This window comes from Desmodus rotundus, chromosome 5, assembly GCF_022682495.2.
Source record: "Desmodus rotundus isolate HL8 chromosome 5, HLdesRot8A.1, whole genome shotgun sequence".
In the NCBI taxonomy this organism is placed as follows: Eukaryota; Metazoa; Chordata; class Mammalia; order Chiroptera; family Phyllostomidae; genus Desmodus; species Desmodus rotundus.
Genome location: NC_071391.1, coordinates 8822997 through 8849683, shown reverse-complemented (window position 1 = coordinate 8849683; position 26687 = coordinate 8822997). Strand labels below are relative to the sequence as shown.

Below are 26687 nucleotides of genomic sequence, written 5' to 3'. Positions count from 1 at the left end.
GCTCTTTTTGCATAGTTGTTGATATTTATTGAACATGCAAAGACAGAAAGGGAGGTTATTGATGCTCCTACCCCGATTGAGATCAATGAGAAGGAAGGCATGAGGCCAATTTCCACATGGAATTCTCCTGCAAAAGAATTAGATCCGGCTGAGGAGAGTTTGAGTTTATTAGTATGTGCTCCAACGAACCTCCAAATTTTCTCCATTATGAACAACATAACTACCAACTCCTGAAAAGAAGAAGAAGTGGGTTAATTGACTTGACCACCAAAGCACGAAATAATGGGTATCGTTCTCCCAATTCCTCGGCACATTTCCCACAGAAGCTCACGCCCTCCTGTCCGAACACTCTGGGCATTTTCATTCTTTGGGGCTTTTGGCGCACTCACCCTTACCTTGGCTCAGTGGTTTGCCTTCACTCAGAAGTTCCCAGTAGGTTCTGTTGTTATTGTTGGCCTCCAAACCCTGAACAGAGGTGACGTAGGGGCCCCATGAGCTCTCCGCATAAGTGAAACTGTGGGGACAGTGAATGGGTTACAGGAACTTACAATTTTTAAAGGCATTCCTCAAACTTTAATGTACCTAAGAATCACTTGAAAATGTAACCCCCCAAAATGCAGATTTCCCGGCCCTATCCGGAGATACTTTGAATCTGTAGGTCTGAGCTGGGACCAGGAATCTGCATGTTTCATAAACACTCCAGGTGATTCTGATGCAGGCAGTCTACCGTCCATGCTGAATTAGGGGCATGGTGCCCCTGGTTCCTGCCCCTCCCTCCTGCCGTAGTAGACACCTGATGCCCTAGATACACCTGATGCCATAGTAGACACCTGTGCTAGAAGATGAACGGTCTCACTTCTTTTTTTAACCCCCTGACATGAGATGAAGATGGCCAGCAAAGGTACTGATTAAGATGTGTTTTAAATATACTTTGTATTCATGTGCAGATGTATTTTTTTACTGAGTCTTTCAAAATTTCACTAAATCCCTTAACCTTCAGTTGTGTACAGACATACCAAAATACAGTCTCATTGATTTGCTGAGCTCTCTTCATCACATCCAGAAAGACAGAACCATTTTTCACGGTGACATTGGTGAAATACATTTCATTGATTTTCACAGTGTAATTGACTGAGATCCATGAGGATGAGCTATTAGGTTCCACAGGTACAGGCTCATGAATGGAGATGTTAAAGCTACCTGGCAGAGACAGGAAAGCAGGGAGGAATTTTTATTGGGCATAATAAAAGTGATGTTAGAGTCGCACACCTATCCAACCTCTATTCATGAACTCCTTTCCCTTACGCAGAAAGGGATTTGCCGCAGGAGCAAGTGGCATCATCAAGGGGCAGATCTCTCACGTGACTAAAGCAGAAATTAAAACCAGATGGTCACCAGCTTCAAATGCTTGTGTTCAGCTCGACTCCCAGCTGTTTAAACAATTCAGTTGCCCTCTTCTCCCATTTTTCGTGGAGGCTCCTGTTTTTATTTTTCTTTTGCTCCAGCATACAAGAATGCTTCTTTTTTTTTTTACCCCCCTTTTATTTCTTAACATGTATGAAAAAAACATTGTGCCAAGTACTGTACTAGTAGTCATTTTATGTGAACTGTCTCATTCAGTCCTTACAAAAACCTATGTTAGGTACTATTATCATTTGCATTTCTTACTTAGAAAATTGAACTTTAGAGGTTAAATATTTTGTCCAAGTTCCCTAAACCTGTCAGTGGCTGAACCAAGAATGAATGTGATGGAGTTAAGTCTCTTTATCTTGTTTTAAAACCAGTTGTTTGAATCAATGATTCATGCTGCAATTTCTTACAATATTGCCATATTCCTTCAGCACAGATGTCTTATTGCTCTGAGGGATCACTTACAGTGCCTAATGGAAAGTAAGAGATGTCATTTTTGTTTAGGATGGGAAGATGCTCAGAACATCTCTCTATATCTGGCAATCAGAAAAATCCCTTTGGAGATAGGCATCATTTCCTCAAGTCTACCTCATTTATCAATGTTTAAACCAAGAATGACATCTACTACCCTGTTAAGAACAAATCCTCAAGGGCTTTCAATCTCTGATGACATATCAAGGACTGAGTTCTATAGGGGCACTGTGGTGCTTTATATGGTCACTTTTGGTCCCTAAGGACACCTAAATCTCACGAGCTTTGGGTGTTATGCTGAAAGGCAAAAACAGTTTGCTCTTTAGTGTTATATCTGAACCACAAGCAAAGCCATTGTTAACATCCAAGTAGGTCTTTCCGAATAGGGCAGGTAAGATCTGGGCTGCAGCAGCTGGCATACGGAACGATCCCCGAGAAATTTCCTTGAGTACTGTATGCAGAGTTTGTTGACAATTCCATTCGGTTAGGTTGTAATAGTTTGCTGAGACAGAGAGAGCCTAATGAGAGAGAGAGAGAATTACTTAAAGGGGAAAGCTTACATCTAATTCAGTAATATTCATTTGACACTGACTACAAAGGAGGTGCCTTATCCAGCTAAGACATTTCCTGACTTCAGGAAGCTTATAAACTATTTTGAGTGGGGAGGTGGGGAATTGCTTAATAATACAAAGTATAATAGCACCAGTGAGACATTCTCTACCATATTCACTCTTGTATCCCCAGCACTGGAACAACACCCGTCATACGGGAGGCACTCAATAAATATCATTAACAGAAAAACCATTGTAAAGGAGCCCCTAGGATGCATGCTCTAAGAGAAGCATTTAGTGGCACAGTCTTTCGAAAGAGGAAGAGCTCTAAACATTTAGTGGGGCCAAGGCAAGCCTTGGTGGGGAAGGCAGTACTTGAGGTAGGCCTGATGATATGGTGGCATTTCAGTAGGTGACATGAGGAGGGGAGCCCTGTACCCAGAGGGAACAGCAAGATGGAAGGTGCTAGAGTAGCAGTGGCCAGGGCCTGGCCTGGTTGTGGTGAGAGTATCTGCATTTTAGCAAAATCCCCGGGGATTTCTCCCGTTCTGGGAGGGCTGGTGTATAGGGAGCACATTGTGGAGGAACAGTCTAGACAAGGGGGCGGGGGAAGATCGGTAGACCCTTGAACTTTAGGTTGAAGTGTCTGACATTATTTGCTTGACAGTGGGAAATCTCATAGGTTCTTGGACAGAAACTATCTGGCCAGCAGGTGTAAGCAGGATTGAAGAAGCAGAGCTATGGGGTGGGGGAAGTCAGGAGGGTATTTAAGTGAGAAAGACAAAGAGTAAAGCGGGTTGGACTTGAAGATGTTGCTCTGTAGTTTCTGAGGGAAGAGCAGTCCCCCATTCCATCTTTTCTTGAAGACTCTTCAGGTGAACCAAGCAGTCACCAAGCATTTGTGGGATATTAAAAGAGACAAAACTGAGCATACTACATCTCCTCTTAAAAACTGTCTTGCAGGCAGATGCTGTTGATCCTACTGGGAATTAATATCACCTGTAGGGCTTTTAAACAAGACCAAGCAGCCGAAAGCAAGAAGGAACTCCTCCTGTTCGTGACAGTGAATGGAATGAGCAGAAAAGAACCAGAGACATGGAAATAAAGAACAAACTGACAGTGACCAGAGGGGAGGGGGGACGGTGATAATGGGGGAGAGAAGGGGGAAGGTCAAGTCCAGGAACATGTACAAAGGACCCATGGACAAGAACAATGGGGTTGGGATTGGCTTTGGGAGTGGGGCTTGGACAGGGTAGGGGGGAGCAACAGGGGGGGAAAATGGGGACAACTGTAACTGAACAACCATAAAAAATTAAAAATAAACAAGACCGAAGCTCATGATCCACCCCTAAATTTCTTTTTTTAAATGAGCAAATATTTTATTTTATTTTTTATGGTTATTTAAGTACAGGTATCTCCATTTTCCCCCACCACACCCCCCACCCACTCATCCCCACCTCCCACCCTTGAACCTGCCCCCATTAGCTTTGTCCATGTGTCCTTTTTACATGTTCCTTTATTAACTGGATGGCGTGGGGGCTAAACATGAGTGTTTTCTAAAAGCTCCTCCAGGTGATTCAAAATGTGCAGCCTGAATGGGAAGCCACTGTTTCATATTAAATTCAAACTTAGCAGGGCAGATGGCACGAATAGTAACAACAACACAAACAACCTTGAGGTTGGACCCCTGCCTGCAGCACCAGCCTCATGTTGTGATTTTTCCCAAGGACCCGATGCTGACCATGCCGAACACCCTGATCTCCCTAAAATGTGCAATGTTCTTTGGTGCCTTTGGTCTTTGTCCTGCCATCCTCAGTCCCTTTGAAGGTCCTCTTACCCTGAGTCTGCATGGCAAACCTTTATTCCTCCTAAATACTCAGTGAAAATCTTTCTCTGTAAGCGTTCCTTGATCTTTTCTTAGAGTTGAGTAAATCAGTGCAGGAATAAAGTCGGAGACTTCAAGGAAGATTTACAGGACAGCGTAGGTGCTGAGTGTGAGCTCTGAAAGCAACTCTTTAGGTTTCACCCCCAATTGCAAGTTACTGACACTCTATGATTCATGCTCTTATCCTAGGAAATGAAGGTAGTGATTCTTTCCTCACTGGGTTGTTTTGTGCATTAATGAGTTAATGTCACTAAATACCAGCTGCTGTTCCTGCCACTGCAACTTGAACAACAATAATCTAATTTGGGAGGTAAGATGAACGCTCAAAACAATGGTATATGGTAAAGTGTGAAATTGCATATGATAGAGCAAGACAGGTTGTAATTGTAGTCAACTCTAGAATTTCTTGAAGAAGTTGTCAAAAAAAGTTTCATCGAAGCATTGGCTCTGAAAATGTGAAGAGTGAAGGTAAGGAGAATACATTTCAGGCAGGGAGGGAGATGTGAGTGAAATCAAAGTTAGTATAGGAAACAGAATGGATACTAGTATCTTAGCAGGCCAATAAGAAAGGACGGAGGTATTGCTTTCCTCCATGACTCCCCTCTCTGTCTCCTGTGTTAGCCTCTGACTTACCTGCATAGCTTCTCCTGTACTAAATACGTTTCCAATGAGACCATTTTCTTTTTTCTCATGCAAAATCTTTTTTACAAGTGACTCTGTATAATTATTGATGTGCTTTAAATCCATTTCACTTGCTTTTATCTGCCCGTTTATTATGCTCCTCTTCACACAGGTCAGGGCCAGGACAGCCATCGCGCCAGTGTCTGCCAGGAAACCGAACATTGGTGATAGGGCGACCAACCATGCCAGTGTGCCCTGCACTGATGGGTTCCCTGGTACGTGGGACTTCCAGTGCTGCAAGAGGAACATACCTGGGCCGGGGTGGCTGGTCATGCTAGTTGATGGTGGGAGAGAAGGATTTCAAGATATAGCAAGTATCCCTTCAATACTAATCACTCAAATATTTTAGGATTCCTTCCTTGCGTTGAGTAACCAGCACCTTGTACTCACTAACTCACACCTTGGTCATAGAAACACTTATAAATTTGTAGGTGCATACACATGAACAGTCTTCCACTTTTAGATCTTGGGTTTTTTTTTTTTTTTTTTCGTTTTAAAAAATCTTTCTGTCATATTGGCAAAGGAATTGAGAAAACGAAGGATGATCCACCAAACAAAATATGTCTTTGTAATTTTCCAAAGTTTCCATTAGACTGATTAGAAAATGGCACTTAAGAGAATTGTTTTCCAATAGACTTCCTTAAGGGGGAGGATGAGGCAAGAGATTGGAAGAAGGGAGAATAAGGTATTCTTTTCTGGCTTGTTGTTACCTGGTTCCCTCTTTCATAGGAAAAGGAGTATGATAAATTTCACATTCTTCTTACTATACAGAGATACTGAATGATTTTCTTTGAGCTTGTGTATCTGGATACATAGGGGCTGAATAATGCTAATTGCCTAGAAGGGACCTTTTTTTTTTTTAGATGGGTAAGCTGACCCAGAGGAAAATTTCTGGTCCCCCCCCATTGTGAATACACACTTTGTTGATCAAAATATCTGGCCTTGTCACCTGGAGAGGTTGCATTGTTCAAGTAAACTCACACATCCAAATGGTTCCAATAAATTGGAAAAAGGGGCAAAGGTTATGGTATAAAAATCCCACAGTATTCCCTTTCTCTAACACCGATATTCCTAAGGTGTCTTATATGAAGATCTCATGGTCTATCGTCATTTAAAAGATGGGAAAATTAAAGTCAAAAGTTAACGTCCATTGGTTCTATAACAAAGAAGAGCTGGGATAGGACCCAGGTTTTTCTACTATGCTAGAAATCTAGAAAGAGACTTAATTGCCCCCCTCCCCCAATTTCCATTCCTCTCAAACAGAAAGTTCCCTTCTAAGGAGACTATGGTAGATGGGATAGAAAAAAAATCTAAGTACTCACTGGTAGAAAAACTCTAAGGGAAGACCTACTGGTAGCTGTGTCCTCTCTATCAATGGAATTGGATTTAATAACTCACCTACTGAGAACTGACCACCGAAATAAAAGTTTTTATTTTCAGGAGTGAAGTATGTATTAACTTCGGTGATTGAGTAGTTTCCCTTGAACAGACACAAGGCCAGAACGTCCAGGCTGAGTTGGTAGTAGCTAGTCAGCGGATTGCCATCGTGTGTCACTGGCAGAGAGAAAAGAAGGAGCTTACTCATGGAAGTGGTACTGGGTAATACATTTGCAGTCTATCCCACTTACTTTATTCCCGTTTCTTTACACTTAAGGAGTGGTGAGTAATAGAAAGGACAATCACTCACAGAATCAGCAAGTGTGAGAAATGTAAAGGCTCTAAAGAGCCACCAAATTCAAGTCCTCGCATCTTATCACTGAGGAGACCCAGGACTGAAGAGATTAAAATACTATCCTGATATTCAGGTGGTGACAGAGCTAGGACTAGGACAGATTTCCCACCCCCAAGCCTCTTGTACTTTCAATAGTAATGTGTTAAAGCTATAAGCAGAAGTTGAGGCCATCTCAAAGAAGGGCAGGATTGGAGGGACTTAATGAATTATAGAATATTGGGTAGCAGTTGAAATAAAAACAATGCGCCTCGCTGGCAGCCATCATGGTCAACCTATTGTTCCCAGAGATGAAGTAATTTTGGCCATTTTTATTACTAGCATTTCATACTTTGGTACCAATGACATTGTGTCTTGTATTGCTCAGGTATTTCTGGTGTGATTCATTATTTGTCTAAAAGTCAAGCTTGCAGAGGACTAGAGAACTATGTTGTGTGTGTGTGTGTGTGTGCGTGTAAACATTAAGGCTTTATGTAAGGTAGTCCTTCACGTAGGGTCAATGCTCGGTTGAACATATTTTAAAAGACAATTCAAAATGTAAGTAAAAACAAGGAAAAGGGAAGGTGATCTACAAAGACAGAGTGGGGTGAATGGAATGAAGAGGAAAAGGAGGGTGGAAAGAAACTGCATACATTTCTGAATCAGTGGAAAAGAAGACTAGGATCTCTGAACACTTGATTCTCACCCATATTTTTAATTTCTTCTTGGAATTTCTTTTCTAGCTGGCCGACTAGGTGAACATATGTAATGGTTTCATCAGAGTTCTGACATGCTCCCAAAGCCAGTATAACCAAGGCAAGCTGTCCTGAGGTTAAATCTAACCCTGAAAAGAAAAGTATTCAGTTTTAACAAGGTATATACTTTTGATATTTTGGGCCTCCTCTCTTCCTTGTGACTTATTTCACTTCTCACTTCTTCCTTTTGTTCACTCTCTACTGATATTTTACTGGTCCCCTCTGTATTCCCCCAAGCAGAGCCTTTTCTAGCTGTACTATAAAAATGTAAGCTAGATCTTAGGTTTTTCCCATGAAATATGGGAGCTTTTTGGAATCATGCAATGCTTATAAGAATAATAAGGAAGAAAAATAGAGAAATGATGGAAATCTTGGGATATTCTCTCTTTGTGGATGTCATCTTGCCAGGACAGTAATAACTGACTTTTATATTCTGCCTGATAGATTATCAAAACTCCCAGCTTTTTCATAATTCTTACAATAAGAGGTAGTTAGGGGTAGCTTCATTTCCCCCAGATATTAAACAGAAAGCTGGGGCTCCGCATTGACATGAAAGGCACAAGGTGGAGCCTGGACTCAAACCCAGGCCACGTCTCCATTGCCCTGTGGTTGCCTGCCTGTTGTCAGCTTTCTTGGTTGTGGTCCACAGCCCTGACTGGTTGTGAACTCAGCTATCTTATAGAGCAATACCAATGGGTAAGACTCTACAATTTCCTTTGCTTTTCTTTGTGACCTCTTGAAGAAAAATGGTTTTCAGGACCCAAAGAAGTAAGTGGCTCTAGAGTAATTGGCAGGGTATTTCGAGGTACCTTTCAGCCACCTCAGGTTTTACACAGCTAGGACAGATGTAGAAGGGGTACTCTGCACACAGTTTTTCAGGCTCACTGGGGATACACAGGCAACCGTTACCCTAAACTTTGCAGAGAACATATGTACTCACCCTTTTTCCCCTCATTTTCTCTGACTTCTTGGATCAGCTGTCGTTCTAAGCTTTGGTCCTGGATCCCAATAAGTCTGAGGGACAACAGGACATTGGCAGCTTGGATTCCTCTGGTATATTTTGAATTGATCATTGTATTTAGCAGAGGCAATATGGTCAGACAGGAGTAGTTTTCTTGGCTTACCTCTGTGGCAGGGGAGGGAGAACATAAGATATGCACAGAAAATATTAAGGCTAGAAACAGGTGTAATATTAAAATATTTAGTAACAGATATGGCACAGGCATAGACAAACCCAGTGGTCATTGGCTGTGTTGCTGGAGCCCCTGCTACTCCTTTACCAACCAGCATGAAAAACTCCAATATTTTAACCCCTAGTTCCTCCTTGCCACTGGGCACTGACAGAATATCAACCCTGCCTCGGAGATCTAGTATCATTTCCTAATTTTGAATACGAGGCCTAGAGAGGGAGTCCTTAAAGAAAATTCGGTGATCAGAGGCCTAATGGAGACTGGAATGCACACCTTCTGACTCCCAGTCTATAGCTCTTTCTGATTTCTGGATTCCGTTCTTTTCTTTTCCATCTTCTGCCAACTCAATTTGGTTAATACTGAGGGAGAGAAGGCAAACATTCTATGTCATATTGGAGACTGGACCCCAAAAGGAATTGGCTGATAACCTAACTGACCAGGCATCAAGATCATTCTTTAGCAGTATGCTCGCTTTGGGAAACTCTCCAGTCCTAGCCAGCAACCTGCCCAAACCCCGGGGGGAGGATGGTGGGAGTCACGTTATAGGGGGGAAGAATAAGAGAATCCAGAGTCCCCCAACAACTGGGGGGGAATAAGAAGAGTTAGTTACCACTCGAAACATTTCTAAATATGCTTTGTTTATAATCCCAGGAAAATCCTACCCATCTCCAGATTATCATGGATTAGAGGGACAATGAGAAGAACATGAACGCTGGTCCAGCCTGACCTTGGCTGGATTCTGTGCTTCTCAACTTACGGCTGTGGGTAAGTTACATAACTTCCCTGACTTTCAGTCTCTGCATTTTAAAATAGTGGATACTAACACCTACTTCACAGATATTGGACAAGAAATCACTTAATGAACTGTAAAATACTGTACAAATTATTACTTTTAGCTTAGCTGGACCATCTATCTCTATACTTAGAGAATCCAGGGCATGTGACTTCCCTTGCCCACCTTCCCTCGCCCACCTTCCCTCATTTTAAAATAGAGATCAGTAAGATCTGAATTGAGTGACTGTGGAAAGGTCAGGCTTTGCCACAAGTACAACTGGACAATTGTTGGGCCGTCTCTGACGTTTTGTGGAAGCATCCAGTTCAGCAGATTTTCTGGCTATGAAGCAGACTTTTTAGTTCCTGCTCAACAAGTCAAATCAGCTTCCTTGACTACTAAGGGCAAAGTTAATTATTCTGTATAATGAATTGAACTTCAAAGCCTCTAGAGAGAACCCCTATTCTTAGGATACAACAAAGAAATGACAGGCTGGGAAATAACATTAGAGTTGGCCCGGCCTGTGCTTTAGCTTGTACGAACACACGTCTTTCTGTTGTGGTGTTGCTCTCTTCTTGTGGGCTACGGAGCACCAGGAAGATGAAGCCACAGATGCATCTTTGGGCTGATTTGAAGCTCAATTCCAAGGTAAAGACTTACATCTGAGAGAAATCATACATCTGAGAGCTACTCTAGACTTCAAGAAATCTGCTTCAACACCCTTCTCTGATTGTCCTCTGTTTATGAATGAAGTTAAACAATCAGGAACATTGGATCATTCAGCTACTAAGGGATCAGACTAGACCTGAACCCAGTTTTTCTTTCTTCTACTACTGCTTTTTAATAGAACCACGTAATTGCTGGAGCCTACACCCAAAGGAGAGATAATGGGGCTTGTACCCATGTCCTGTGGGAAAAGCTGAAGGGAGGGGGATGTGTAGCTTGGGACAGCTAAACTCAATGCTGACCAGAGAACAGCCTTCATTATTTGAAAGGGGTTATTAATATTGTTTTTTTCTGTGTAGTCACAAACGGTTAACCCAAAACCCATGGGTGGAACTTTGGAACACAGATTGTATCTCACAATCAAAAGATGACTTTCCATGATCTTGAGAATTTTCTGGGGTCATGAATTTTCCACCATTGAAAATGAACAAAAATAGGCAGTTACTTGGTAGTGTCACTGTAGTAGAACAGTTAGGCAAGTTCACATTGAATCTATGATCCTGCTTAGAATAATACACCTTGTAGAACTTTCCTTAGCCTCTCTGGCCGCCCTTCATGTTACTCCTGGAGTCCCTCCACATTTAGATCTGAAAGAGGGTCTTTTCTCAGGTAACTCTCTACAAAGTTTCCTATCCGTATCTGTCAGGAGTCTATCACACTGGAGTACTATTAGATCAGAGGGTACTCACCACAGATGGTGCATAGTTGGCTTGGAATAAGAGAAAACAGTAAGAGCCCCACTAGGGGCAGCTGGTGTGACTGTCTCATCTCTCCAGTGGTTGGGAAGGTGAGGGAGGACTAGGCTGGCTGTTTATGGGGCGACGGACAGAAGACAATGAGAGCTCCTGCTTCAGCTTGCCGCAGCCTCTTTTACTCAAGCAAATATTGAGCAAGTCAGGTAGGTGTGGTCAAGGGCATTTTTCTAAGTAATAAGACCAACCAGGAAGAAATCTGGAAAGGTACAGTCAGGGAGAATGAGGAAATAATTTGTTTCCTATTCCAACCCTTCAAGGTTCACATTTGTTGCTTGCCTTCATCCCAATGAGAATACGTTAGGTGAATGACTATTTTCAGTACTATTTCCCTCTTTTCCATTCCACTGTTGTTGTTTTTTATGTGTCCTGGGACATTAGACTTGACGGGGCAAGGGCTTACAACACATGAATGTGAAAGCAGAAGTTCTAAGCCTGAAGTTGGAGCAGGCAGTGTAGGGGGGCCCGGCACACGGGAGGCAGAGTGGCTTTTGACCGATGACTTTCTCCTAAGATAGACGCCCTGCGAATTTCCAGGCCCAAGGATAACCACAAAGATACACAATGCATGTGGATTTTGGCTCACATGGAGCTTGTGGCAAGATGCTACAGGCACGATACCAGGCAAGATGCCACGTGCTGCATGTGAGAAGTGTTGTCTCTCAGTTCTTCCAAGAACTTCTAGTGAATACTATCAGGTTAGGTTTTTTTTTTTTTTTTTTTTCCTCAATTTTTTTTTTAATTGTTATTTAATTACAGTTGTATGCCTTTTCTCCCCATCCCTTCACCCCATCCCAGGTGAACCCACCTCCCTCCCCCCTCTCCACCCTCCCCCTTGGATTTGTTCATGTGTCCTTTATAGTAGTTCCTGTAATCCCCTCTACCCACTGTCCCCGCCCCCACCCCCCACCCCCGCCCTTGCTATTGTTACATTGTTCTTAACTTCAATGTCTCTGGTTATATTTTGTTTGCTTTTTCCTTCGATTGCTTATGTTCCAGTTAAAGGTGAGATCATATGGTATTTGTCCCTCACTTCCTGGCTTATTTCACTTAGCATAATGCTCTCCAGTTTCATCCATGCTGTTGCAAAGGGTATAAGCTCCTTCTTTCTCTCTGCTGCGTAGAATTCCATTGTGTAAATATACCATAGTTTTTGGATCCACTCGTTTGCTGATGGGCACTTCGGTTGCTTCCAGTACTTGGCTATTGTAAATTGTGCTGCTATGAACATTGGGGTGCACAGATTCTTTTGGATTGGTGTTTCAGTGTTCTTAGGGTATAATCCCAGCAGCGGAATTACTGGGTCAAAGGGCAGTTCCATTTTTAGTTTTCTGAGGAAATTCCATATTGTTTTCCACAGTGGCCTCACCAGTCTGCATTCCCACCAACAGTGCACGAGGGTTCCCTTTTCTCCACATCCTCTCCAACATTTGTTTGTGGATTTGTTTATGTTGGCCATTCTGACTGGTGTGAGATGATACCTCATTGTGGTTTTAATTTGCATCTCTCTGATGGCTAGTGGTGCTGAGCATCTTTTCCTATGTCTCTGGGCCCTCTGTATGTCTTCCTTGGAGAAGTGTCTGTTCAAGTCCTTTGCCCATTTTTTAATTGGGTTGTTTGTCTTCCTGGAGTGGAGTCGTGTGAGTTCTTTATATATTTTGGAGATCAGGCCCTTGTCTGAGGTATCATTGGCAAATATGTTTTCCCATATTGTTGGTTCTCTTTGTAATTTGGTGCTGTTTTCTTTAGCCATGCAGAAGCTTTTTATTTTGATGAGGTCCCATTTGTTTATTCTTTCCTTTATGTCCCTTGCTTTAGGGGATGTGTCCGTGAGGATGTTGCTGCGTGGAATGTCTGAGATTTTCCTGCCAATGTTTTCCTCAAGGACTTTTATGGTGTTACGGCTTATATTTAAGTCTTTTATCCATCTTGAGTTTATTTTCGTGTATGGCGTAAGTTGGTGATCGAGTTTCATTTTTTTGCACGTAGCTGTCCAGATCTCCCAACACCATCTGTTGAAGAGACTGTTTTTGCTCCATTTTATGCTCCTGCCTCCTTTGTCAAATATTAATTGATCGTATAGATTTGAGTTTATTTCTGGGCTCTCTATTCTTTTCCATTGGTCTATGTGCCTGTTTTTATGCCAGTACCAGGCTGTTTTGATTACCGTGGCCTTGTAATACAGTTTGATATCAGGTATTGTGATACCTCCTGCTTTGTCCTTCTTTCTCAAAATTGCTGCTGCTATTCGAGGTCGTTTATGGTTCCATATGAATTTCTGCAATGTTTGTTCTATATCTGTGAAATATGTCATGGGTACTCTAATAGGGATTGCATTGAATCTATAAATTGCTTTGGGTAGTATGGCCATTTTGATGATGTTAATTCTTCCAATCCATGAACATGGTACATGCTTCCATTTGTTTGTATCTTCCTTAATTTCTTTCTTCAGTGTTGTGTAGTTTTCTGAGTACAGGTCTTTTACCTCCTTGGTTAGGTTTATTCCTAGGTACTTTATTTTTCTTGTTGCTATATCAAATGGGATTTTTTTCCTGATTTGTGTTTCTGCAGTTTCGTTGTTGGTGTACAGGAATGCCTTTGATTTCTGGGTATTGACTCTGTATCCAGCTATTTTGCCAAATTCATTTATTAGGTCGAGTAGTTTTTGAGTGGAGTCTATAGGGTTTTCCATGTACACTATCATGTCGTCTGCAAACAGTGACAGTTTCATTTCCTCCTTCCCAATTTGGATGCCTTTTATTGCTTTCTCTTGTCTGATTGCTGTGGCTAGGACTTCCAATACTATGTTGAATAGGAGTGGTGAGAGAGGGCATCCTTGTCTTGTTCCTGATCTTAGTGGGAAAGCTCTAAGTTTTTGTCCATTGAATGTGATGTTGGCTGTAGGTCTCTCATATATGGCCTTTATTATGTTGAGGACTGCTCCCTTTATTCCCACTTTGCTGAGTGTTTTTATCAGAAATGGGTGCTGTATCTTATCGAATGCTTTTTCCGCATCTGTTGATATGATCATGTGATTTTTGTCTTTGCTGTTGTTGATGTGATGTATTATGTTTATTGATTTGCGAATATTGTACCATCCTTGCATCCCTGGGATGAATCCCACTTGGTCATGGTGGATGATCTTTTTAATATATTGCTGGATGCGGTTTGCTAATATTTTGTTGAGAATTTTAGCGTCTATGTTCATCAGCGATATTGGCCTGAAGTTTTCTTTCTTCGTTGTGTCTTTATCTGGTTTTGGGATTAGGATGATGTTGGCTTCATAAAAAGAGTTTGGGAGTCTTCCATCAGTTTGGATTTTTTCGAATAGTCTGTGAAGGATAGGGGTTAGTTCTTCCTTAAATGCTTTGTAGAAATCTCCTGTGAAACCATCTGGTCCAGGGCTTTTGTGTGATGGGAGTTTCTTGATGACTGCTTCAATTTCCTTTGCTGATATTGGTCTGTTCAGGTTTTCTGCTTCTTCTTCAGTCAGTTTTGGAAGATTATATTTTTCCAGAAATGTGTCCATTTCATCTAGGTTTTCAAATTTCTTAGCATATAGGTCTTCATAGTAATTTCTTACGATCCTTTGTATTTCTGTGGTATCAGTTATAATCTCTCCACTTTCATTTCTAATTCTGTTTATTTGGATCCTCTCTCTTTTCTTCTTGATAAGCCTACTTAAAGGCTTGTCGATTTTGTTTATCTTTTCAAAGAACCAGCTTCTGGATTCATTGATCCTTACAATTGTGCTTTTAGTCTCTATGTCATTTAGTTCTGCTCTGATCTTGGTTATTTCCTTCCTTCTGCTTGCTCTGGGCTGTCTTTGTTGTTGTTCCTCCAGTTCTTGTAGGCGTAGGGTTAGGTTGTTTGTGTGAATTGTTTCTAACTTCTTAAGGTAGGCCTGTATTGCTATGAACTTCCCTCTCAGGACTGCCTTTGCTGTGTCCCATAGGTTTTGGGTTGTTGTGAGTTCGTTTTCATTTGTTTCCAGGAAGTTTTTGATTTCTTCCCTAATCTCGTTCTTGACCCATTCATTGTTTAATAGCATGCTATTCAGTCTCCATGATTTTGAGTGTTTTGGGTTTTTACCCTTGGGGTTGGTTTCTAGTTTCAGACCCTTGTGGTCAGAGAAGATGCTTGATATGATTTCAATTTTCTTGAATTTGTTGAGGGTTGCTTTGTGTCCTATCATGTGGTCTATCTTTGAAAAAGTTCCATGGACACTTGAAAAGAATGTGTATTTTGCTTCTTTGGGATGAAAAGCTCTGTATATATCAGTTAAGTCCATTTCCTCTAGGGTATTGTTAAGTGACACAATATCTTTGTTAATCTTTTGTTTGGAAGACCTGTCCATTTTTGATAGTGGGGTGTTAAAATCCCCTACTATAATTGTGTTGCTGTCAATATCTTTCTTGAAATCCTCCAAGATTTTCCTTATGTATTTGGGTGCTCCTATGTTGAGTGCATATATATTTATAATGCTTATGTCTTCTTGGTGGATTCTTCCTTTGAGTATTATGAAGTGACCTTCTGGGTCTCTCTTTATGGCCCTTCTTTGGAAGTCTATTTTGTCTGATATGAGTATTGCTACCCCTGCTTTTTTTTCCTGTCCGTTTGCTTGGAAAATTTGTTTCCAGCCCTTCACTTTCAGTCTGTGTAAGTCTTTTGTCCTGAGATGGGTTTCTTGTAGGCAGCATATGTGTGGGTCATGTTTTCTTATCCATTCAGCTGTTCTATGTCTTTTGATTGGAGCATTTAATCCATTTACATTTAAGGTTATTATCGATAGGTAGTTATTCATTGCCATTATTTCCTACCTGTGTTCCTCTGTCTTTCTCTTTTCCTTCCTTTCCTTAAAGCAGTCCCTTTAGCATCTCTTGCAGAGCTGGTTTGGTGGAGCTGTATTCTTTTAGACTTCTTTTGTCTGGAAAGCTCTTTATTTGGTCTTCTATCTTGATTGAGAGCCTTGCTGGGTAAAGTAGTCTTGGTTGCAGGCCTCTGGTTCTCATTACTTGGAATATTTTTTGCCATTCTCTTCTGGCTTGGAGCGTTTCCATTGAGAAGTCAGTTGCTAACCTTATTGGGGCTCCCTTGTATGTTACTTCCTTTTTCTCCCTTGCTGCCTTTAAGATCCTCTCTTTGTCTTGGAAATTTGCCATTTTAATTATGATGTGTCTTGCAGTGGGTCTCTTTGGGTTCCTCTTGTGTGGGACTCTCTGTGATTCCTGGATTTGGGTGACTTTTTCTCTCCTCAGATTAGGGAAATTTTCCATCATTACTTTTTCAAACAGGTTTTCTATCCCTTGCTCTTCTTCTTCTCCTTCTGGTATTCCTATTATACGGATATTGTTACGTTTCATGTTGTCCTGCATTTCCCTTATTGCCTCTTCATTCTTTCTGAGCCTCTTTTCCTTTTCTTGCTCCTTCTGGGTGTTTTTTTCTACTTTATCCTCCAGCTCGCTGATCCAATCCTCTGCTTCATCAAGTCTGCTTTTCATTCCTTCTACTGTGTTCTTCAATTCAGAAATTGTATTCTTCATTTCCTCTTGGCTCTTGTTGATATTTTCTATTTCCTTTTTCATGTTGATATAGTTTGCAGTGAGTTCATTGTAGTTTCCTTGTAGTTTCTGGTAGTTCTCTTTGAGCTCAGAGAGCTCAGTGAGCTTCCTGATGACCATTGCTTTGAACTCAGTATCTGATAGTTGACTTGCCTCTTTTTCGGTTAGTATTCTTTCTGAGACTTCCTCCTTTCCTTTCATTTGGGAATTGTTTCTTTGTCTTCCCATTGTTTGTGAGGCTCTTCTTGTTGGCCTCTGCTTCTTAAATTGCTTTGTTCTGAATCCCTGGGTTTATGATATGAACTTTTATGGTAGAATGCCAATGGGATTCGGTGGTGCTGTCTCCTTAATCTCCTGTGCTCACTGGTCTTGAGCTGACGTTTATGTGTTTAACACGGTCTAACTCTAGTCTTTTCAGCACTCTAGGTTTTGTTGTCGCACCGTCAGATCTTTCAATGTCCTCTATCTTTGGTCTCTGATCTTCGTATATGCTGGAATACTGTTGGCTGTTCGCTCTGCTCCTCAGATCAGCTAGGTATTTCCCTGGCGTTGCGGGGAAGTGGATTCCGCTCCCACCTATGTTGCCGCCATCTTCCCGTCCACCAGGTTAGTTTTAAAATATTTGCTCTGGGTCAGCAAGATGGTGAAATAGGAGGTCCCTTGCTCACATCTCCCAACAGAAACAATGTGTGATACAGCCATCCATGGACGAAAGTTCTGTGGGAACTTCGAGTTACAGGTAGGAAGTTGCGAAACCCCGGTGGCCCTGCTGAGGAGGGCTGTGTTAAGAAGGCACACCAACAGAGAAAGGCTTGTATGCACATAAGCTCAAGCGCAGAATTAGCTAACTCGAATTCTTCTTCCTGGCTTGGCATTTCCTCTGTTCTATCCTGAGAAGGCTGGTTCACTGACCGTGGTCCTGGCTAGAGATGTAGAAACAGCCTTACATAAGTCTTTTACCTCTGTGAGTCTCAGTTTCCTGATCAATAAAATGGAGGTAATAATAGGTCTTCGTTCCTAAGGTTTTGTGAGAATTTTATGAATTACCATAAGGGCACTGGAATAGCACCTAGAACATGACAGGCAGCATGTAATTCTTAACTCTTATTGTCTCAATAACCATCATCTCATTTTTGTGGACCTGAAATCTGATGGTCAAACTTGGTACCTGACTCCCTCAGCCACTGAGCTAAGCAGTCTCCAGTGCCAAACATTCTGCCTTCTGGAACCAGTCTGCTTCTCTGCCTTCGCAGCCATTACTCTGGTCTAAATTACTGTAATTTCTGTGCTTCCACATTTTTGTTTTAGCCACTTGGCCCCTCCTCCTGGCCCCTGTCCGTCTAAATCCTAGAGCAGCATTTTCCGAACTTGATTAATGTGTACACCGCATCTAAAGAAAGGAACTCACAAGGAATAGAGTGTGACGCAGAGTACCCTAAGACTTTGACTCTAGGAAAGCGTCAGTTTTGAGTTTTTCTTGCGGAAGAGACATTTCATGGTCCTGGCAATGGTGTTTTTTTTTTTTTAAGTTAGTCAAATCCTCATGGAATTGAAAATATGTCTGCGACTCTGGGGGCTCTGAGTGTGGTCTCACACCCACAGTGACCTTCCACACCATGATTCTGATTATTTGCTTCTGGGCAAGACCTTGAAGCCGTCCATTTCACTTTGAATAAAACTCTGTATTTTAAATGTGATTCTCTAAAAACCTGTACTTTCCGACCCTCGCCTGTGTCTTCAGCCTTTATTTCACTATCTTGTGTACCACGCTCCACACTTCCTTTTCCCCAGCTCTTCTGTTGTGCCAGGTTCCTTCCTGCCTCAAAGCTTATTTGCACGAGTGGTTTTCCTCCCTTGAATGCTTGCGTTCAGGTGGTGCTACTTCCTGTCTCCTCAAAAAGCCCGCTCCTCCTTCAGATTAAATACCACTTATTCAGGGGTGCTCTCTCTGCACCCCAGACCTGGTTATGCGCTCCTGTGATCTACTCTCCTGGCACTCTGTGCTTTCCTTTGTAGCACGTCTGAGAAGTGCAATTAGTTACTTGCAGAATTATTTAACTGTGTTTGTTTACCATGTGTCTCCCTGCCAGACCGTGAGTTCCTCAAAGGTAAGGGTAAGTCTTTCCTGTTTGTTCTTGTATTTCCTATCGTACCACACGAAATGCCTGCTACACAAGAGGTTGTCAAATGTTTGCCGGAAGGAAACTCCTCAGATCCAGAGCCAAATGACTAATTAACAACACATATTGGTAGATAATCTTATTGGAGCAAATGTTAGAAGAAAAGTAAGCTATTGAGGTGACTTCCATCAGGACTGAGAGAGAATTCAGGATTGAAGCCTCTGGGGTTTGGAGTCAAGGTCACCCAACTATTAAATATGGTGGAGTCATCTATTCAGTATTTCTATCTAATCAAGCAGATCCACTTTGAGATAATCTATGCTCCTTTTCTCTTACCTCTCTTTGTGCTGATATGCAAGATTTGTGTAATTCTGGTTGTTTGCTTGACTTGCTGAGGGTGACTGTTGAGACATGAGCCAAGCACCAAAATGTCTGGTGAAACCCAAGTCTCTCCAGGCTTATCAGGAGAGCAAGACAAGGTCCTCAGGGCTCCTCGGGTGATCAGGAGATGCGGCCCAAAGCAAGTTACTCTGAGCTGAGCACAAACAGCTGCAGGTCTACTCCTGAGTTGCATGTGTGGGGTTGGAACAAGGGTATGAGTGGAGGCACATATACCATATCTCTACGTAAAAGTTATAAATCAGTTGAAGAAACTCTTAAACAAGATCTGTCCTGTCTTCCTGTTTTGATAAGCCAACATTCACAATGAGAAAGAAAGAAAGATTTTAATTCAGAATTCTCGGAGACTCAGAATGCCCTTCCGGAACATTTCCACGTGGTGAGTGCCATCATCCGTCTCCACTGCACTGCGCTCCCCAGCCCACGGCCCATGGCCCAGTGTCTCCCCTCCTTCCAACCCCACTCTGACCTGTGCCCTAAGGGCCCTCCCATCCATGTGCACACATGTGTGGGCACTACAGACGACACATCCAAGGTCCATTCACAAGGAGCAGGCAACTGCCCCTTGGCTCCTCCCTGGGTGCAGGGTACACACACTTAGGAGGGCAGACTCCGGGAAGGGTCTTGCGCAGGCCCCGAGTGTGAGCTCAGGGCTGTGTGGGCAGGGAATTCTGGGGGCTTGTCCTCTTGGTCCATCATACCTTTTTTCCCAACCAAAGGCACGATGGAGAAAGCCAGAGGGAGACCCTCGAAAGCATGGATCGCTGAGCAGAGGCCCTTCCTTCCCATGTCAGGGGGTGACACAAAATGGCATGGTGGCAACTGATTTGTCCCATCCTTTTCCCCGTTATCATATGCGGATGTCTGGAAGAGGCTGAAACAGGGAGGAAGGAGTGAAATGCTACGTAGGGTGAAGGCTATTTCTTCCCGCCTTGTGGAAAGGCTTTGTTCAGACTGCGGATTCTGGAATCTGCCCTCACGTCACGCTAGTTGGACTGCTCCCTCTGTTCTTTCAGGTCATTCCAGATCCTCGACGACCGCGACCACTAGCACAAATGTTTTACAGTGTTTCTGTCAGGCCGATGTGGGAAATACCGAGAGAACACATGAAGCGAAGTAAGATTTGCATTCACTCTTTTATTCCTCCTTGATTCCTCAAAGATGACATTTATTGAGTAGCCTAGGCACATCTGATGTCTTATGGAAAATTATGATCTTACACTTCAAAGGACACAGAGGATTTGTAATATTGGTGTTTTTTTTTAAAAAAAAAAAATAAGGCTCTACTATAAAACAGACGAGAGTGAAATGAAAATAACTGGAGTTGGAGACCTGCCTCGCTCCCTCCCTCTTCGACAGTCCCCAGGCCCTCTGCTCAAGGTTTCTCGAAATGTGAGCCCCCACAATTCACCTGGGGCATCGGTAAAAATGCCTATCCCTGGGCTCCGTCCCTCTCTATTAGACTGTGGGAACTGGCCTTTTTGACAAGGAACTGCAGTGATTCACAGGTGCTGTAAAGCTTCCACTACAGCAGGACCCACTGGACTGGAGTGGGGCTAACCCATCTGTGTTTTCAAATTGCACTCCAGATAACGTTGGGTGCTCTCTGCAGGGAGAGTATCTGAGTCAGTGGTTCTCACAACGTGGTCCCGGCACCGGGAGCATCAGCCACCCCCTGGGAACTTTTAGAAATTCACATTCTCAGGAATCCACACCAGCCCTGAATAAAAGTCTCCAGGACACAGCCTAGCAACCCGTGTTTCCACAAGCCCAGCAGGTGATTCCGATGCTGCTTGTGTTTGAAAACCAGTCTCAAAATATCTCCCTGAGTGTCATTCCCTGACACTTTATCAACAGGCATTGACACTCCTGAACGTTTTGTGTCCCCAGGAGCTTCAGAGAGCCTGGAGGAGTCACAGGTCTCAAAGATTTGCCAGTGGCATTTCACATGCGTCCCTGATTTCGGTACTGGAGCAGTCATGAGATGTCCAGATTCAGGAGGGAGAAAGAAGTCTTTCTGGGAATATTTTTTAAAATGTCCACTTTTATAAAGAATGCTTATTGTGTTCTTTGTACTTTCCGTATTTTTCAGACACTAAGCAATTTGGACCAGGAAAAACCCAATACACATTCCTAGAAAATAAAAGAAATCAGTAAAGTAATTTGTAAATGCAGTCAGCTGGGTGTGGCGTTGGCTACAAAACTACCCAGAGCAGGCCAGGCGCTTCCAGTTGCCTGTGTTTCTCAAGGGTTGTTGGTGGGGAGCTGACGACCAACACCATGAAGGATTTTGTGAAGTTCCAGTCATTATTTTTGTGCATGATTTTGGCTTTTTCTGAGCAAGAGTCAGGTACCTGTTTTGTTGGTTGAAGGCGCGGTTTCTTAGAGGCTGCTGGCTGTTCCTCTTTGCTGCTTTCGGGAGCAACGACTCACCGTGCTATTTTTCTAACTTCGGTAGTCGTGATGCTCTCTCTTTTCCTCTCTTCCATGCCCCGCCCCCACACTCCAAAGCAAGTGGTTTATCTAGTTTATTTTATGTTTGGGAAAGAGATAATTATATTCTTCCTTCTAGATACACATATGTCCCATTGTGCGGCTTTCCCTTCCATCATGCCACCCGGGGAAAGAGATTTCCCAACTTAAAGTTTCAGACTGCTCTCCCATTGTGCCGCACTGATCCGCTCCTAATCCAGCCTCCTGGTCCGGTCTCCCCTGCCCCCTCCTAAGCGATTGTGTGTTAGTTCTCACGCTCCATTTTTTCTCTCTTCATTTCTTATTTTTCCTGCATCATAAAATTATCTTTTAATATCTGTTATTTGTAGCCCACTTACCCTATGTGGTCTACTGGTGGCTTAATTTACAGTGATCTTTTCTCATGTAAGTTATTTTTTCTTTATTAAAACATCACTGGATAGAAGTACTACATACAAAGTAAACTTAATGTTAATTTTGTTATTTCTAATACTTCCTAATCATGAAAATACAGTGTTGGGTAGCTTTATCTGTAGAACGTGTCTTTGCATTTCTATGTGAAAACTTGAATTTACCCCTGGTCGTAGGGTGAATGAGACACCATAGCTATGGATCATGAGTCGAGTTGACGGTCCCACTCAGCGGACATGAGTAGGCTTTAATCTAAGACTCTCTTCACTTTGCTTTAGAGAAGGATGCAGAGCAGGAGACACAGCAGGGACAGATCTTCATTTCTTAGGAAGCTCAGCAGTTGCTCAAATATATGGTTTCCTTTGTTCCTTCACCTACAAAAGGTGTGTGGCTGCTTCGGATGAGGGCCAGAAGAAGTGTCCTACTGATCATTTACACTGGCCTCGTCCTGTAGACCCAAGGCCGGCACACAGCTTGAGGCTCCCCTGCCCTGGGAGCAGTCCCACACAGTGAGCGAAGCAGAGACAGCATTGCACGTGTAGCTTAACTCTGCAGTTTTTAAGGAAATGGTACTGGGAGGAGGAAATGAAGATGGCCTCCAGATAGGCCTGCAAGATCCTGATCTGGTGTTAATTTTTCTCTCACAGCTGTTACAACTTCATCTGAACGATCACATTGCATCTCTCAGGGATGTTCCCAGGGGTACTTACTAGTTTATGAAGAAACTTTGCACAGATTTTCTCTGAGTATCCTCCAGGACTAAAATTTTTATCTGAATCTTTTTTGGGGGTGTTCTTTCAACAGTGTCTGTAGGATGTACTTCTTCTATGTTCTGGGCTGTGGTTGAACCGACTCTACTTGGTCAAGATCACTTTTTGCATTCTGACACACTGTCGCTGGGAATTGGCTGTCCTGTAACCAACATAATCCCTAAGAAGGGATATGAGTTTAAGTACCTGGTCACCGAGTGTGGGATTCAGAAAGAGGTAAGAGCTGTGGCCATTTCAAATAATAGCCTAACCCCTGAACGTCAGCCTGATCTTACCTTGCAGTGGTGCTATGCTTAGTCAGTGCCAGATACATACAGTCAAGGCCAAAGATGAGTAACCTGCTTGTTTTTATGACACTTGAGTTTGGTACTTTTACGATAAAGACCAATGGGGCCCAGGATTTGGTCTTGAAGGGCTCATGGTTCATTAGGGAAGAATATACTGATTTTTCAAGTCAAAAGTTTTCAGTAAATTTACGATTTTGTGTTGGGCTGCATTCATAGCCATCCCGGGCCGCATGTGGCCTGTGGGCCGTGGGTTCAACACCCCTGGTAGAGCCTGACTTGGTGTTTTCTTGCTGGTCTCTGAAGAGACTTTAGTATAAAGATCGTACATCTTGATGTGATCTGTTCCTTGTCCAGATTTCATTAAAACCCCTGGGTGAGGTGGTATTAAAAAGGTCTTTTTGCCCCATTAGGTTTTCTCCTATGGAGTGATTTTTTATTCAGCTCTCCACTATACCATCATTCACAAAGGAGTCACTGGAAGAATTCCCTTAATGTGCTTTGTTTCCAGGTGAGTTTAATGGACCAGCTGGTTCACAGTTTGCTTTCTAAGAACTGCTCGTTAAAAGACAAACGTTTGGAAAGTGAAGCTCAGCTGGGCTGGAGTCCTGGAATGACGCTGGTTTGAACAATTCCTTCGTTCAATGAAATACTTCTCTATGCCATTTGTCATTGCAGATGCTCTGCCCAGGCCCACTTGGGTTGTCCTGTCCATTTCTGTGTGCCTCTCACCTTGCTTCTGGGCAGTTTGGCATTTAATAACCCCACCTGGGCCTGGGAGTTGGCAAAATTCTCCCCACCTCTATGACTGAGTGGAATTTGTAAGAAAACTGAGCCTGTTGCCTGATTCAAGGACAGAGTGTGAGGCAGCATTTGACTTTGGAGCTCTCTTGCAGGTTCGGCTGAGGCAAGGACTTTGCCTGAAATAGCACGCTTTTCTTATCTTCATTTTCCTCTCTTTGCTTCCCCATTGCCTTACTGGGGGCACTTCTACAATAAATCACCTGTATTTAAATCTTCTGGTCAGATTCTGCTTGTGGGGGTCCTACTGAGACAGTACCGTGGGTTACTAGAGCTCGGAGGTTGAAATGCTTAAGGTCGCGTAGTTAGGAGATGGAAGTGAGGACCTAAACACCCCTTGTCACAAAGTCGCCCCTCTGGAGATCAGGAGATGCTTGGGAAGATAGGAACGGTGGCAAAAGCATTCAGTTTCAACCCTTTATGATCAAATGTTTAAAAAAATTAATCCTGACCTAAGTTGTATAACTCTTTCTTCTAGGTAAGACCTCATTATGTTCTAACTGTGGTGACTTACATAAACCTGTACACTTGAAAGGGCATTATTGGATTGAAAAACTAGTGTTCTTTTGAAAAAAGAAATTAGGGTGCTTGTTCGACATAGATACTATGACCCTATATGGCTTTTGGGAAAATTTACTAAACTTTTTTTATAACTTAAGGATCAATGAAATAACACTTTCAGTGTTCTAGTATGTAGTTTTGTTGTCATTTATTTTTAAAATTTTTGTATTCAATTATAGTTGTTCCCATTTTTCTCCCATTACTCTCCCCTACCCTACCCCACCCCCTACCCCCCACATTCAACCCTCGCTCCTCCATCCTCCAGTTGTCTTAGTCCACGTGTCCTTATACATGTTCCTTGACACTTCCCCTTCTTTTCCCGTTATCCCCCTCCCGCAGCCCCTCTGGGCACTGTCAGTTTGTTCTTTATGTCCATGTCTCTGGTTCTATTTTGCTCACTTGTTTGTTCTGTTGATTAGGTTCTACTTCTAACGGAAAATTTAAAAAATCTTTGACTCCTGCTCTATGCCTGGGAGGGTTGTCTTTGGGAACTTCTGCATAAAGGTATCAGAACTAACATTATTGATTGGGGGATAGATTCCCAATGATAGGTAGGGTATTGGCAGGGGGAGTGGGGAACTCTTTTCTTAATTTTTTTAATTGTATTTTTTCCATGACCATTTATCCATTTGGAGGGGAAACTCTTAATTGTGTTACTCCTAAAAAAAATCAAGTAGAGCTTTGTGCAGGGGCAGTATCGTAGCCAATGAGGTTTATCCGAGGTGCAATTATTGCTAGTTGAAAAAATCAAGTAGGGGACGTGGTGGTAGTGGGGAGGGGGTTGGCAGTAAAGCCACCACTATTTACGGGGGGTAGGCAGCAATCAGTCAGGTTTAAATGAGACTTAGTGACTTATTTTAAAATTTGACCTGATAGGCAAATTTTCTCTTTTTTTAAAGTTTTAGCTCATCCTTTTCAGATACCACTCCAATCACTACTGGCAACAGACTTACGGAGTCCGACAGTGACCTTCCCTCTGCCAAATCTGGTCTTTCCTGGAACTTACAGAATACTTGCTTGTTTGGATTGCCTTGGATCCCATACTTTCAAGACCCCGCGGTGAGATCCTTAGAATAGGCGACAATGACGTGGTTGATAGAAGGAAGGACAAAGCTCAAGTCTCTGCTTATTAGTTTTCTTTTTCTTTTACTTTAAATAGTGTCTATTACGATTTACTATTGCTAGTGTCTTATCACTAATGTGATAAGTCCCACACTAATTATGATCATGTTTGGAAAAAGTGCTACTTCCAAGAGTCTATGTCTGTTGTGGTCTTATTGATAAGTCTTCCCTCACTGCGGTTATTGAGTCAAACGAACTAAATCTCCACCTGGTTTAAATGTAATCGGGGTTAACGATCAAACCATTCACTTTAAATAGTGCTTTCGTACTAGGATAAAAGTTGCCACATGTCTCAATCTCCTCAACCTTCCCATCTAAGACCTGACACATAGTAGGTGCTCAGTATTCATTGGTCAAAGAGGAGTCAGTTGGGTTTTCTGTACCAAGTTTGCTGGTAGCAACATTGCAGCTGTTCATTAACTACCTGTCTTTTTCTTCTGCAGGTGAAGCCACCCCATCGATCACGTCTACTTAAAAGGCCTCATTCTTCAGCCAATGAGAGTGCCAATGTGGCTGTGTTTTAGGTTATTCTGTAGCAATCTTCGTAAGTGTGTTCTCTAGAATTCTTAAAGCTAGTTTTTAAACCAGTCGCTATAGATTTTGGAACTTTTCTATGCCACCTCCTGGGAGGCCATCTAGAATAACTTCCAGATGTGTTGGGATAGTGCCTAATGTTTCCTATATTTTTAAAAAGTGTGTTTTTTAGCAAAGTGGCAATGTAGCCCTTGTATATTCTCTAATGACAAGCAGGTATCTGTATATAATTTTTATGTGGAGTTGATTTTACAAATAAAACATTCTGTGTCTTTCTGGCTATACTTCTTGATGTCTGAGTGCTAAATTCACATAAGGCCCATACTGTGAGGTTGGTGTGGAAGGTCATTGTCACTCAGTCTGCTGTAAGTAGCTGTTCAATAAATCACTTATGAGGGCTCTGGTTGGTGTAGCTCAGTGGATTGAGCGAGGGCTGTGAAGCAAAGGGTTGCTGGTTCAATTCCCAATCAGGGCACATGCCTGGGTTGCAGGCCAGGTCCCCAGTGGAGGCCGCCTGAGAGGCAACCACACACACTGATATTTCTCTCCCACTGTTTTTCACTCCCTTCCCCTCTCTAAAAAATAAATAAATAAATAAAATCTTTAAAAAAATAACTTATGGGGGGGGACCCAAATAAAAAAACCTGGAATTTATTTATATAAAATTGTGTGTTTATTCTTACACGTTTAAACTTCAGTCGCCTTCACAGTTCTCTCCATTTGATGCAGTACACCAATTGCGACATTTTTT

The 26687-nt window shown here is 42.5% G+C and overlaps 2 protein-coding genes and 1 non-coding gene across 3 annotated transcripts; 2 read left to right on the top strand and 1 right to left on the bottom strand.

The window, feature by feature from the left end:
- TCN1 (transcobalamin 1) lies at window positions 1-11129 on the bottom strand. The gene is made up of 9 exons (XM_053925868.2): window positions 10839-11129; window positions 8402-8587; window positions 7413-7550; window positions 6397-6552; window positions 4951-5141; window positions 2219-2399; window positions 1017-1203; window positions 396-514; window positions 1-230 (listed from the first exon to the last, which is right to left on the bottom strand). Exons 1-9 carry the CDS (start codon window positions 10915-10917, stop codon window positions 169-171), a joined length of 1299 nt encoding a protein of 432 aa, XP_053781843.1. The 5' UTR covers window positions 10918-11129; the 3' UTR covers window positions 1-168.
- On the top strand, window positions 5124-26198 carry LOC123478049 (oocyte-secreted protein 3). The gene is made up of 8 exons (XM_053925869.1): window positions 5124-5213; window positions 7450-7580; window positions 9303-9416; window positions 19998-20097; window positions 22669-22850; window positions 23332-23429; window positions 25180-25339; window positions 25846-26198. The coding sequence occupies exons 4-8, from the start codon at window positions 20037-20039 to the stop codon at window positions 25924-25926; spliced, it is 582 nt and encodes a 193-aa protein (XP_053781844.1). The 5' UTR covers window positions 5124-5213; window positions 7450-7580; window positions 9303-9416; window positions 19998-20036; the 3' UTR covers window positions 25927-26198.
- Window positions 24958-25104, top strand: LOC112317465 (U4 spliceosomal RNA). The gene has a single exon (XR_008427036.1). It is a non-coding gene; the product is annotated as a U4 spliceosomal RNA (small nuclear RNA).
- Window positions 26199-26687: the final 489 nt, after the last annotated feature.